The sequence below is a fragment of the Liolophura sinensis genome, chromosome 6 (genome assembly GCF_032854445.1).
Source record: "Liolophura sinensis isolate JHLJ2023 chromosome 6, CUHK_Ljap_v2, whole genome shotgun sequence".
NCBI lineage: Eukaryota > Metazoa > Mollusca > Polyplacophora > Chitonida > Chitonidae > Liolophura > Liolophura sinensis.
Window position 1 is genome coordinate 67,425,589 of NC_088300.1, and position 13,829 is coordinate 67,439,417.

Genomic DNA, 13,829 nt, shown 5'->3' on the forward strand with positions numbered 1-13,829 from the left:
TATGAATATACACATTTGCAGGTTCTGGTTTTAAGGTTTTATCAAACTGACTTTTACTATGTTATCCATTTTCAAGATTTTAATTATATTAAAAAAAAAAAGGAGAGAGAAAAAAGATTGTTAAACGTTTAGGTATGCTTTCATGGTTTTGGTGAGTTCTGCAGTGGTGCTGGTGTCCAGTTAAGCCGTTATTGTGTCTCCTACCTTACAACATAAGTAGTGTTTACAGCAGTTGTAGTTGGTACTAGGAATGGAAGTTATGTTATGTACAATTTTCTCTTTGTACTTAAATATTGTGAAGTGTTTTTGGAGAGTATTAATTTTTACATTCCTTTAGGTACTCCAAGATAAGGATTTCATTACATTTTTTTTTCATTCTCATCATTTCATTATTTTGAGGATAATTTTTTACTGTGGTGCCCGTCTCGCGAATATGGTTTATAAGAACCTAAAACCTCCAAGTACATATGTTTTACTTAAAGTCTACTCATTTACTTTTTTATTCATAAATTGACTGTTGTCTCCGTGTTGAATTCCTCCATATGCATGTTCATTGTGTCGGATTGGTATCAACATGATATGTACATGTACTGATGGCATTAAAATCTTTAAACAGAAAACTGTTTTCATGCAATGTCAATATTTGTCTGGTACTCAACGTCTTCCAAGGAGAACCATCCTAGATTAAGTCACACCGAAGACCTTAAAAGAGGAAGTTGTATCTTCCTGGCTTGGCATTCAGCATGAAGGGGATAGTGCATCGATTGGTTGACCCGTATCAGTAGAATGTCTCAGAAGCAGTGCTAGATAAAAGAGCAGTGGAAATCCGTCCTGCATGAAAGGACTCTTTCGTTGTGATATGAAAAATCGTTAAGTACGACGTTAAACCCTAAGCATTCACTCCAAGGAGAACCTCCTGTTTTGGTGCTATCATAATGGACATCTGGCTTTATAAGGTGATGCATGACATCCGTGAGAAAACTTCAGTGTTCAATGTAAAATTTCAAATTTTATTGAGTTTAAAATGGACTGATAAATAAGATAGATTTCTTTTAACTATCCACATGATAGCCTACTTGAAATTGGATGGCCCATGAATGTGCGGGAAAACAGGGTATTAAGCACCTAAAAGTCTTTGGAAAACTTTTTCTTTTTTTGGTGGGGAACCTGTGTACGCTCAGCCAGTCATCGGAAAATGCATTAGTCTACTGGGTTGATTCTGGGAAGCCATGTCTGACTAAACTCAAAATTTAAATGCCTCATAACATTGTTTTCACACGCATGTCTTAAGAGAACATCGATGAGGTGGTCAAGACTTCATTGTCTGGGACCAAAAAATAAGCCCCAAAACTTTACTTCAGATTTTGACTGAAGTTAGAAATGGCTTTGTGGAAGCGATCCTGAATCCTTAACAATTGACAGATGTCCAGCAAGTACATGGAATAGATGAGCTACATGTTAGTACATGTATATTCTCATAAATCAGCCGGGCCTTGTTGAACAAAGTTGATTGTAACTACCATGGCAACATATGCATACTTATGATAGTTACATGCATATCCTCATAAATCAGCCAGGCCTTGTTGAACAAAGTTGGTTGTAACTACTATGGCAACATATGCATGCTTATGATAGTTACATGTATATCCTCATAAATCAGCCAGGCATTGTTCCACAAAGTTGATCATAACTACCATGGCAACATATGCATACTTATGATAGTTACATGTATATTCTCATGAAGCAGCCGGGCATTGTTCCACAAAGTTGGTCATAACTATCATGGCAACATATACATACTTATGACAGTTACATGTATATTCTCATGAAGCAGCCGGGCATTGCTCCACAAAGTTGGTCATAACTATCATGGCAACAGATGCATATTTATGATAGTTACATGTATATTCTCATGAAGCAGCCAGGCATTGTTCCACAAAGTTGGTTGTAACTACCATGGCAACATATGCATATTTATGATAGTTACATGTATATTCTCATGAAGCAGCCGGGCATTGTTCCACAAAGTTGGTTGTAACTACCATGGCAACATATGCATACTTATGATAGTTACATGTATATTCTCATGAAGCAGCCGGGCAGTGTTCCACAAAGTTGGTTGTAACTACCATGGCAACCATGAGAAACTCTAATCGAATAAATATATTTCAAACAGTAAAAATATTAATATTATAAATGAGTGAGTTGATAAAGACAAATTTCATGGTGTAAAACTAACAAAACTCAATGCCAAAGATAAAATAGGATTCCATACGATTTTTGCTCATTTAATTTCTTTTGAAAAGTTGTTTGAGTAAGGCCTTGCATAGAATGCTGTGATCACATTGCAATGCTGAAAATGCTAAAATAAACAGGAACCAATACCACAGTCAGCTTTTATTTAGTGCTGCTTCACTGAGATGCCTTACTGAAGGCATGTAAGGCGCCCCACCCGAGAGATTCTACTCATATGGGTCAATGAGTCATTGCACTATTCACTTCAAGCTGAACACCAAGCGAGAAAGTTACAACTTCCTGTTTTTAAGGTGTTAGGTGTGACTCGACCCAGGATTGACCCTGGATCTACCGCTCCCGGACTAAATCTGAACATTGGCTTTAAAACTTATCTTTGCTACCTGAGAACAAAACCTGGATTACATTAAGGCAACACAATCACAATTAGAACCTTATGAGTCACAAACTGTGCATTATTTAAGAAGATAAAAATTGACATGAGCCAAAAATCGCTTTATGGATGGATTTGGCCCTAAATCAAGAAAAGACATGAAACCCAAAATGTAGTTGGATCATAGGATGATATTTTAATAGTGAAGAAATTCTGTTTTTGTACATGTGGTAGAGGAAAGAAACTGTTATCGTTCTTTAAGTCACATAAATGTTTTCCTCAGAAGAATGTGTGGCAAAGACAGGACACTTTATATGGACCTAATGAATATTCAACAGTTACAGAATTCAAAACTATTCAGGAAAATGTTCTGTGAATAATGAGTGGATGAATCAGCAGCACCAAAAATGACAAAAATGTATTTTAAGTCCCAGGAGATAGCACTGTACAAGGATCATGATCACAATCACACACTCTTTCACCCAGATCACCCTCTCCAGCATTGTCAGTCATCCATCATAAGGTTTAGTCATAGCAGAACATAAATGTACACTGAGTGACATATGTACAGAACAGCAACAAATTCAGACAGGCAAACTTAAATACATGTAGATCTAAACACATGTAGATCTAAATACATGTAGATCTCAACACATGTACTACCAACAATATTTGAATCTGTACTTGTGCTTCCCAATTTACTTTTCAATTTCTAAACCAGTTTCACTGCATACTACTTGTTTGGTAAATTTCCTCTCTATCAGTTCTTGGATGTCACCACATGCTGTGTACGAATATTTTTTATACAAGACTTTAACGGATAAACGATGATGTCTTGTGACTTTTGGTCATGCTTGAAATGATAAAACATTTAAAATATTAAAATCTATAATTATGACAAACTTTTTACATACACTACAGTGTATTCATTTCTCAAACTTTGTTTAAAAATTCACTGTACCTAATGACTAAAACTATTTAAAACAGGATAAAACATGGACACAAAATAATAAAATCAACACACTGAGTGTGAAATAATAAGTATAAAACATATTCATAACAAACAAGTACAGAAACTCCGGTATGAGCAATCCTTCAAAAGATTGTAAACCTGTATCTCTTACAGAGAGCTTGAGCTGGGCATGGAAAATGTAATGTTTAGTTTCTGAACATCTCAGTAACTATAGATACACTGAATACGTGAAAAAGGCTGATGGAAGACAAAATTAACTTAAAAGCTTGGTCTTCTTCCACAAAAGAAATAATAGGGAAAAATTGATTGTAACTACTACAGTGACACATGTTGCCATGGTAGTTACAGTCAACTTAGGAAGCTTTGTGGAAGAGTTCTGGTTCCCATTCAGAGAAGTGATTGTGAGTTTCAAAATGACACTGTTTTCATCAAACAGGGTAATGTCTTGTAAACATGTGAGGCAGATAAATCACATCACACTGTTTTCTCCATGTTTGACTGCCCATGACTCAGTTGGTGAAAAATGACTTCAGTTCAGTTAACAATTCCACGTCGTTTCATTTGTGCATTAAACTTTTTGTCAGCTTGTCTTCCCTTGACCTCTGCCAATCTTTTTGCACGGCTGAAACAGCAAAACAAAACAGAGAAAATAAGAGTAAGTCTTGCAAGATAAAGGGGAGATGGCACATCTTTTAATGAAGTGGCGTTAGCGAGGTACGGCTTCTGTGATCAGATGTCTATAACACTACAATGCATGGGTTTATACTGTAACGTTATACTATCTTTAATATGAAAACATTACAATGAGCTGGAAAAAGAACAAATCCCATCAATAAGATGTCGAGAGTCCTGCTGCTGCTGTGGGACACTTTTCAAAATGTTATCCATTATTTTATTTATTCCACTTTCATGTCATATTTGCACAAAATTCTGACCACGACAAAGTGTCTCATTTTGCCTGATTCTGACCATTCTAACAAATCTTACAAAGGTCTTTTGAGGTTTTTTAGGAAGTCAGGATGATATTCTACTGGCAAAATGTATAAGTAATACACGTACTTCAAATACCTTTACTTGAAAATACATATACAAAGTAGGATTTTTTTTTTTTTTTTTGATTGGTGTTTTACGCCGTACTCAAGAATATTTCACTTATACGACGGCGGCCAGCATTATGGTGGGTGGAAACCGGGCACAGCCCGGTGGAAACCCACGACCATCCGTAGGTTGCTGGAAGACCTTCCCACTTACGGCCAGAGAGGAAGCCAGCATGAGCTGGACTTGAACTCACAGCGACCGCATACAAAGTAGGAAAGTCCAGAGGTGTTTCAGTACTACATGTACTTACCTGTCTTTCTGAGGAGCCACCTTGATGCTGCTATTCTTCAGGCTAGCATGGACATGGCTGGAGGTCTTGGGTTCCAATGGCTTCAGCTTCCCTGTGTAAGGTTTCCATGATAGAGGCTTAGACAGACTGGCCTGAAGGTCAAACACTTTCTTGGTGGACTGAGACTCCAAGGTACTGTTCAGGGGCCTGTAAGGTGTCACTTGGATGGAGAAAGAAACAAGAATACCAATAACCTCAATATTCATTTTCACAATATCTGATACATGTTTTAGTTTTACTGCCACAGATCAAATCAGTTGTTGTGGAATTGTCTTGATATGAGGACAATTAACCGTAATGGTGGCTTGACAGGAAGCTGTATTCAGCTTCTGTGAAAATCTTTGCAAGAGCCACAGGGGTAAAGGACTACAGGAAGGCATGTCGCTTTACACTTGATTTGTATGGAAGACAGCTGTACTTTCTGTTTTTGATACAATGACTATATTTTGCAGACACATATGGAAGGTAGACAAATGATTTACTGTCCAATATCAGTTTAAATAACCTGGTTTGTACAGTCATTAACAATGGGTCAAACTAAGAAACCTACAGCAAAGTGAAAGGCCTTCCCAAACATTATCCATGCTTGGGAAATCCAATGATCATCATGAGAAAACTAGTGGAATAAGAAATTTGATGCAACTCAAGGAAAAACTTATTCTGCATTATGAACACCTACCGCATGACTTTCTCCTCTGCGGCTGAAATGTGTTATTGAGTTCCCCCAGTGACTTTCGGCTGCAGAGTGTGTTGGTCTTCTCTAATGCTGACACATCACCCACTTTCTTGGTTGACATAACATTGTTTTCAGTATTCCTTGGGGAGCGACGAACTACTCTCGGTTTTTGATTGTCCACTTGACTGACACGTTTGGCAGTGTTTCCGAACACAGGTGTTTTAGCTGAGCCACCAAAGTTGAAACTGAGAGACTTGGTTGACATGATTGAGGGTTTGAAGGGCGTCACTTTCTTCCCAACAGGAGACTTAAAGCGCATGGCGATAGCAGTTTTCTTTCCCTGTTAATGTATTAAAGCATGATTTAGAATTAAAACAAGCATCACAACTTGATCATACTTCTTGGCAAGCTTCTCATGTTCCTGTAAATGGAAGGTGTGTACAACTACTGGAAATATTTACATTTGTATTGATATTTCCAACATTGTTGGTTCATTTGTGTAGGCTAGATACAGCAGGACCAATCCACTAAGCCCAGGGAAGTACAATAGATAGGCTTTGTTTCAAAGTTAACAAAAGGTCGAACCTGTCAACTATGTGGTAGGGCATGAAACCAGATTCAACGTTCATACCTTGAAAACATCAGGTGTCTTGTGATTGCTCAGTTTGGCCATAGCTTCCCTCGCCCGGCTCGCTGCTTCCTTGGCCTGTTTGATGGAGTTTGTAATGGACTGGGTTCTCTTCCTTTTCTTGGCTAGGTAGACATCGATGGAATCCATCTTAGAAAAATTCTTCTCGTGAATTTTAGTCCAGTTTTTGTTTCCTGCACAGAATTGAGAAAAGCAGTTTAAATATCATAAAGATTTAATTTACACACCTTCATACCTGTATGTATTCCTTCATCGATACTTCAATAATTAAGGTCATCTCAGCTTTAACTAAAATCTGAAAGTCATAAGTTTCTTAAAGCAAGTGCTTTTGTGGACTGATTGAAGCAGTACTGAATGTATGACAAGTCAGTTTTATGTGTGGGGGAAGTGCAATCCATTGGCAAGTAACTCACAAACTTTCCCAAGTCATGCACAGATTCACACCGGCACAGCAAGCTCAATGTGTCTTGCCACACTGATGGAAGACAAGCTATATTAAAATGATCTCCTGTAAACTTAATACTAGAACAAGGAAATCTAGAAAATTCCGGTCCGATGCATGGATGAACAAACATTTTTAAGTTCAAAGATTCAAACATCATGCATGCAAGATATATGCTTATTTGCATAGCTGCAGTAAAAAAAAAAACAACATAACATATTATATAAAATTAACCTGTTAAATTAATGTTGATTTGTTGGTTATACATTTGTTATTGTCACTGTATATAACTTATCACTGAGTTCACGACACAAGATCACTTTCTCTGTTTTAATGCTCAATTTGCCACAGCAAAATACAACTGCTCACTTCCAGCCAACTTCCCATGACTGATTTTACATTGGTCTCATAACTCTTCTGTGTTGAAAGTATTAAAGTAACCATTAAACCAAGAAGTGACTGTTATTTTCAGTTATTATGTATGTATGTGCATATTTTGTTTTCTGCATATTGTGTAATTTGTTTCACTACAATGTCTCTCCTTGGATCCAGACATATCTACATATACAATCATACTAACCAGGAGTAACTGCAGTTTTCTCCGCTTTCTTCTTTGCCAAGAACGCAGCAAACCGCGGGATCTGTGAGGTTGTTGATGTGGGTTCATCTTGACCCTCTTCTATCATTTCTGTGGAGGAATGATCAGAAAAAGACTTACATTTCTGTCAGATAAATAAAAACACACATTGCTTGATACACATGTTAACCAAAAAGAGGGAAACGATGACGGTTCTTATGTTTATTTAATTGCTCTTTAAAACAATATTCAAAAATTTTTCAACAGCGGTCAACTACATGGATGGAGAAAAACAAGAGTGCCTTTTGGGAGCTACTGGCGAATTATTCCATGTGTGACACATGTCATATGGTTGAAAGGTAAGTGAGTTTCAGCCAATCGCCAATTGCTCCTGAGAACAAGAAATGCAGGCAATGATAATTCTACATGTGCTTTACTGTTCTTTAAACATCAGGTTATGATTTCTATTTTGATTATCTTACTTTTCTCCACTTTCTTCTCAATGGCTGCCAAGAGAGATTCCTTCATGTCCAAGCTGTTCATCTCTGGTTTCATGGCCTGCATAACGTCCTCCACACTATCCCTCTTCTTCACGTCTGCATTTGTCATGGGAGAAGGCACAACTTCAAATGTACCTCTCCTCTTCTTGCTTGGTTGAACATTACCGCTGGATTTGTCACCTTCATCAGGCTACAACATTCACAAAGCTTTAGGAATCAGTACAAACACTGACAAGTTTTTTTAACAATTGGACATGGACAGAGACATCAAGACGGCATCTAAGTCAAAAAATTTATAAATTAATTTGACTGGTACATAATTCTATACAAAAAGATTTCTTGCTTATACAACCCCAGTCAGGTATGTAAATGTATATGACTGGAGGAAACTGCCTACATGAGAGCCTGGGGGCTGTTTCTCAAAAGGGACATAGGACGGGACATTATGCACATTCAGTAACCCGCTACAGAAAATGGATCAGGGAAGTCTCTGCTTTAACGTTTCATGCAAATGAACCAGTAAAAAGCCTTGCCTAAGTTGTACAAAGTAAAGACATCAAACACAAAGAGCCAAAAACACCAAGAACCAAAAAAAAAAAAAAAGAGTCAGCTTTTGAATGACATAAAAACACGAAAATAACAAAAATAACACAAATACCATAAATATAAAAAATTACAAACCTTATCTTCCAGTTCACTTTCTGACAATTTCCTTTTGCCTCTCTCTACATGGACACTCTTGTTTTCAGGTAAGTCAGATTTCTGAAAGAGCAGATTCATTTTTACTGCTTACATAACACTGAAACTATCACCTAAACAAAATACATGGAGCTAACTGTAGTGTTAAAACTTAGTTACATGGAATCCTCCAACCTCAGAAATATTCCCAAAACATTTATCTACATTTAATTAACTTTGAGTGAAAGCTTGGGGTTTAACGTCGTACTCAACAATTTTTCAGTCATATGACGATAAAGGAATCCGTAGAGTGCATGTATGTGTAATGCGCCTCCTTGTTGCAGGACGGATTTCCACCGCTCTTTTATCTACCGCTTCTTCATTGAGACGACTTACTGAAGGCAAGGAAGCCGCCCCGCACGAGCCATTATACCGATATGGGTCAAAGAGTCGTTGCACTATCCCCTTCATGCTGAACGCCAAGCGAGCAAGTTACAACTTTCTCTTTTAAGGTCTTAGGTGTGACTCAATCCAGGACTGTTCCTGGATCTACCGGTCCCGAAGATGACGCTCTACCAACTGTGCTATCTGGGCTGATAATTAACTTTGATGGTTATGTATTGAGTAATACAACTATTACATCCTGTTATGTTACATGAAATAAAACTGATGAATCTAATATTGACAAGATGATAGAACAAATGATTACCCAATCAATATATTGTCTTTAAAACTATACTGCCTAGACTTAGCATCCATGACTAGAGTTTTAAACCATACATGTATTCCACAAGACATGGAATCAAAAACGGCAACATCCTCAGGATTACTCAATCTATAGGACAAACTCTTCAGAACAACGCTGTATCTGAATGACGACCTTGTTTGCTCCTGTTGTTCGTAAGTTATAACTTTCCATTACTACCTGGCTACCCACCTGAGCTTTACCTCCTTTCTTTCCTCGTCTTTTAGGCTGTTTGACAGCCTTTTGTTTAGCAGGCTTAGTTTCAGGTTCTGGTTCACATTCAACAGGGTCATTTTCATCATTACTGGTCTCTAACTGTTTGAGAATAAAGCACTGGAGTAAAAATATCAGTTGGCTATTAAACTGCACAATCTACCTATGACATGCAATACCATCAATGCAAAACATGTACATGCAAACCAAAATAGGACAGAGCATCCCTTTTTCTCATGAACACAACATCCATGTATGTGCACCCATGCACCTTTCCACCTCTGAGTTTAAAGTTTACCTGTGGAGCTTTTCTGTAAAGTGTTCACTAGTTTACTTTGAACAGTGAGACATATTGCCGGCTGACCAATTTGATTTTGCCAACACAGTGAGACATTTTGTGGGTAGGTCAAATTAAAATACATGTACTTTAATTTATGACTTTATGATCGATCCCTGTTCAATAATCCACTCCACTTATTACTTTTTTGCACACAAAAATAACACCCTAGTAACACCAATGGTCTTATAAACTGATTAAAAAACACTTATTGTGTGCAATACTTAATCTACTATAACATTGACTTTAACAAGATGTCTCTTACATTATCCTCACATGAGTCCACACCAGTTTCATCAGGTTTGCCCAATACATCTGTGTCTTTCAGATTAGATCCATCCTTTTGGAAGTATTCCTCCAAGGCCTTTATAAGTTTTTCACTCTGCAATTAATAACAAAGAACACAAAACAAGAAAAATCAGAAATATTTCAAATTTATAAAGACAGAAATATTGTTCGCAAATAATGACTGGCCCTCTGGACTAGTTATTAATTTGTTACCCTACTTGTTATGTTAGATATATATAGTACTCTTAAAATCATACATTCACTACATCACATGTGTATAAAAGGGTCAGAAGTAAAGTTATGAGTGCATATTAGACATAAACCAATTCATTCCTGCTGAGCTTCTTACTTATTTTCTGTTAGTAACCTGCGGATGGCCGTGGGTTACCCCTGGGTTCTGCCCAGTTTCCTCCCACCACAATGTTGGCTGGTGTCATATAAGTGAAATATTCTTGAGTATCGCCTGAAACACCAATCAAATAAATAAATAAATCTGATTTATTTATCGATTTGTTTGATATTAGTGATTGCCTTAATGAAGAATTTTCCTCTTACAAGGAGGCAGGTGCGACTAAACGTAAATGTTACAGTACAAGCCATGTTTTTAGATGCTTTTTATAAATGTAAGTATGGTCACTGGTTGCTTCAACAATATGCTGATAAATCACAGGGAGGCCAGTCGTAACAGTGCCTGTTAAACTCGACAGGCCACAACAAAGTTACACTGATAGTGGGACAGAGGACCAGTTTTAATTTTTATTTATTTATTTATTTGATTTGTGGTTTATGCCATACCCAAAAATATTTCACTTATACAACGGCGGCCAGCATTATGGTGGGAGGAATCGGGCAGAGCCCAGAGGAAACCCACAACCATCTGCAGGTTGCTGGAAGCTTGTCCCACCTACGGCCAGAGAGAACGTTTTAATTTTGAATCCGTCAAGAAAAGTCAAAGTCCTTCCAAATATAATGTATGTTATTGTGTAAACTTAAGCTCATACAGTATGCTCTAACAGCAAATTAACAGAATTTCAGTAGTAACCTATTTAGATCAGCTCAGTGGAGGGATATATTGTTCCTAGAAAGCCATCACAGCAATGTGGGGAGAATTAATCCATTTAGATTGACTCAGTGTGCTATTTTTAAATTCTGACATTCATCATACAGTGAGTCCATCACTGACTCCCAAAAAAACATGGTGATGATTTCAGACTCCCATCTCTTTTCCACTTATGGCAATCTAACTCACCTCCTCTGCTCATTTACATGTAATTTATGGTGGAATATCTCTAATACTGTCCTGTTAATTTACTATCCTCACCTATGAAACTAATTATCTCTCTGCGTGGTGGTCACATTGACTGCTATAACTACGGCAGTACTAAGTGCCTCGCCTTCGACAGCCACTTTGAAGTGTCACATGACCTACTTCTGGGTTTGCAATGCAACTGAGTTTTGGTATTGAAATCCTCAAGAAAACTATTATATTTCAATTGCTGTATGCAAGAACAACTTCAACCTTCTTAATTCAATCCAAAAAGTCAAAAGTCAAAAAAAGCATAGAAAAGAACTTGTATGTTTAGTGCAGGTAAGTTTGGGTGCCGTGTGTGCAGACCTCATTGAGATCGATTTGAAGTGCACAGATGTGCGGCCATTTGTTTGAGTCGGTGATGGACTCAGTGTTATGATGAATATTAAAATACCACATAGAGTCCATCTGGATGGACTAGGGGAGAACAAGATTTTTAGAGGACTTCCTCAGCATTTCTGCTTGAGGTAGAGCGCAGTTAGGAGTGGCAATGCTGGGCTAAAGCGAAAGGTGCCTACGTCAACTTCCAGCTCTGGAATGGGTAGTTCACTGTTCATTAAAGCAGTGTGGCTATTACGGTGTACATAGTCTAAATGATTCACTGTGTTTGTCTAAAATTCGGGGGGCTGTTTCGCAGAGCAGTAGTAACGTTACCTTATGCAGGACACAAATATCAAGGCAGCGTATGCCATCAGCATGTGACATCATGATGATTAGGCCGTCATGACGAAATTGAGAAAGCGGGCGTCGTATACTGAGGCTTTGTTTGTCCCCAATGACTTCTGTTGGCAACTTGGTAGAGTTACTGTTACAGCGTGTTAGTGATTTTGAACAGCAGTTTTTCCATGAAACCGACTAATCCGACTGAAATACTAATCCTCTACAACGACACACGACCAAAACTGCAGCACTGAGCCAAGTATTATATTTTTGATACGACATGATTATACCAGTACATTTATCAAAATTTTAACCGAATTTCATTTAACCTCTCGTTGTTGTTGTTATCAAATCAGTCTCTGGAGTCGGTGGGTTGATTAAATACTAAAAACAACCTCATCTTACCTTCATGTTAGCTTTGATTCCAACATCCTTCGCTAACTTTTGAAGCTCTGCGTATTTAAGATTACTAAAATTTGGTATTTCTGACATTTTGAAGGTATTTTTCGCCAAACCTAACGTAAACACAAACAGTGCTGCTTTCGTCCGTTCCTACGCCTGCGTATTTGAAGTTTGTGCCCTGTCATCTCATTGGCTGAACTCAACAGACGAGTTCATTCAAATTAGGGGTGAACCATTAAGGTCACCATATCAAGTGATTTGACTGATTTTTTTAGCAGAACGAGTGTTTATAATTGAGAAACTTTCTAACACCCACCATTTGAAATAAAAATTCTGGTAACAACTCCAAATATTGGTGCGTAAGATCATACAACACAATTTGCCCTGGATGGTGCAAATTAAGATGCTGTTTCATGTTGCAGTATCTTGCGTGCGGTACACAAAGATAGGTCTGTGATAGGTACAGAATTAAGAGCTGAGCACCAATATTTTGGTATTATATATAAATCATTTACAATATGTGCATTACATTAATATATTGCTCTACTTATGGGAATGCTTGTAAACCATAAAAAAGTGTAACATCTGAAATAAGCTACAGGAAATCAAGACTTAGAGACAGGATATGTTACTGTAAATGTACATCTCAAATGTACAATTTTCTGAAGAGTATAGGCTTTTATACAGGAATGTATGTTTTATGAGTGATGTACATATATAATGGCATCATGTATAATTAAATAAAATGACAATTAAAATGAATGAATGAAAGCTTGGGGTTTAATGTCGTGCTTAACAATTTTTCACTCATATGACAATGAGGAGTCATTAGATGTGTGTATGTAGCCTATATACTGTGGCAGGGTGAGTCCATGCCACCAAAGTGCTGCAGTCACTGAAGTATCATGATGAGTACACCAGACATGACACCTCAACCAGTCATATCATACTGACACCAGGCCAACCAGTCCTGTTTCCTTGTTCTAAACTCTCAGTCCTGAGCGCCAAGCGAGGCAGCAACAAGTACCATTTTTAAAGTCTTTGGCATGAACCGACCCAGTTTTGATCCAGGGTCTCCCGACTTTGATGCAGACGCTCTAACCATTAGGCCACCAAAGCAGTTATAATTAAATGGAATATCAGTCAAAGAAATCTCATTCAAATTGTTATATATTGCATATATAAAGAGACTGTCTTGTAAATAAAGCATATGTATTTTTGTCCACACACTAAAATCGTACTTGTTGGGTAACATAAGTTTATGCAATGAAATTCAAATATTCTCCTGTATAAAAAGAGTTAAGTTAAAGTCTACATCTGTCACTGTGTCACTAAAGAATCTATCTATTTCAATACACTTTTCAATA

The 13,829-nt window shown here is 37.4% G+C and overlaps 1 protein-coding gene across 2 annotated transcripts; it reads right to left on the reverse strand.

Annotated features, from left to right (window-relative positions):
- Nucleotides 1–2,804: 2,804 nt before the first annotated feature.
- LOC135468430 (nucleolar and spindle-associated protein 1-like) lies at nt 2,805–12,607 on the reverse strand. 2 transcript variants are annotated; one of them, XM_064746688.1, is made up of 10 exons: nt 12,466–12,607; nt 10,069–10,185; nt 9,446–9,568; nt 8,512–8,592; nt 7,813–8,020; nt 7,334–7,441; nt 6,294–6,484; nt 5,666–6,002; nt 4,948–5,146; nt 2,805–4,221 (listed from the first exon to the last, which is right to left on the reverse strand). In XM_064746688.1, the coding sequence occupies exons 1-10, from the start codon at nt 12,550–12,552 to the stop codon at nt 4,134–4,136; spliced, it is 1,539 nt and encodes a 512-aa protein (XP_064602758.1). In that variant the 5' UTR covers nt 12,553–12,607; the 3' UTR covers nt 2,805–4,133. The 2 variants fall into 2 exon arrangements, with proteins under 2 accessions (XP_064602758.1, XP_064602757.1); XM_064746687.1 differs by having other exon boundaries at nt 9,446–9,586.
- Nucleotides 12,608–13,829: the final 1,222 nt, after the last annotated feature.

Coding starts and splice junctions, on each gene's coding strand:
- LOC135468430 (XM_064746687.1), bottom strand. CDS start 12,552: ATGTCAGAAATACCAAATTTTAGTAATCTTAAATACGCAGAGCTTCAA. Junction 10,186..12,465: donor GAATCAAAGCTAACATGAAG/GTAAGATGAGGT, acceptor TATTAATTGCAG/AGTGAAAAACTTATAAAGGC. Junction 6,485..7,333: donor GAAAACTGCAGTTACTCCTG/GTTAGTATGATT, acceptor AATTCTGTGCAG/GAAACAAAAACTGGACTAAA.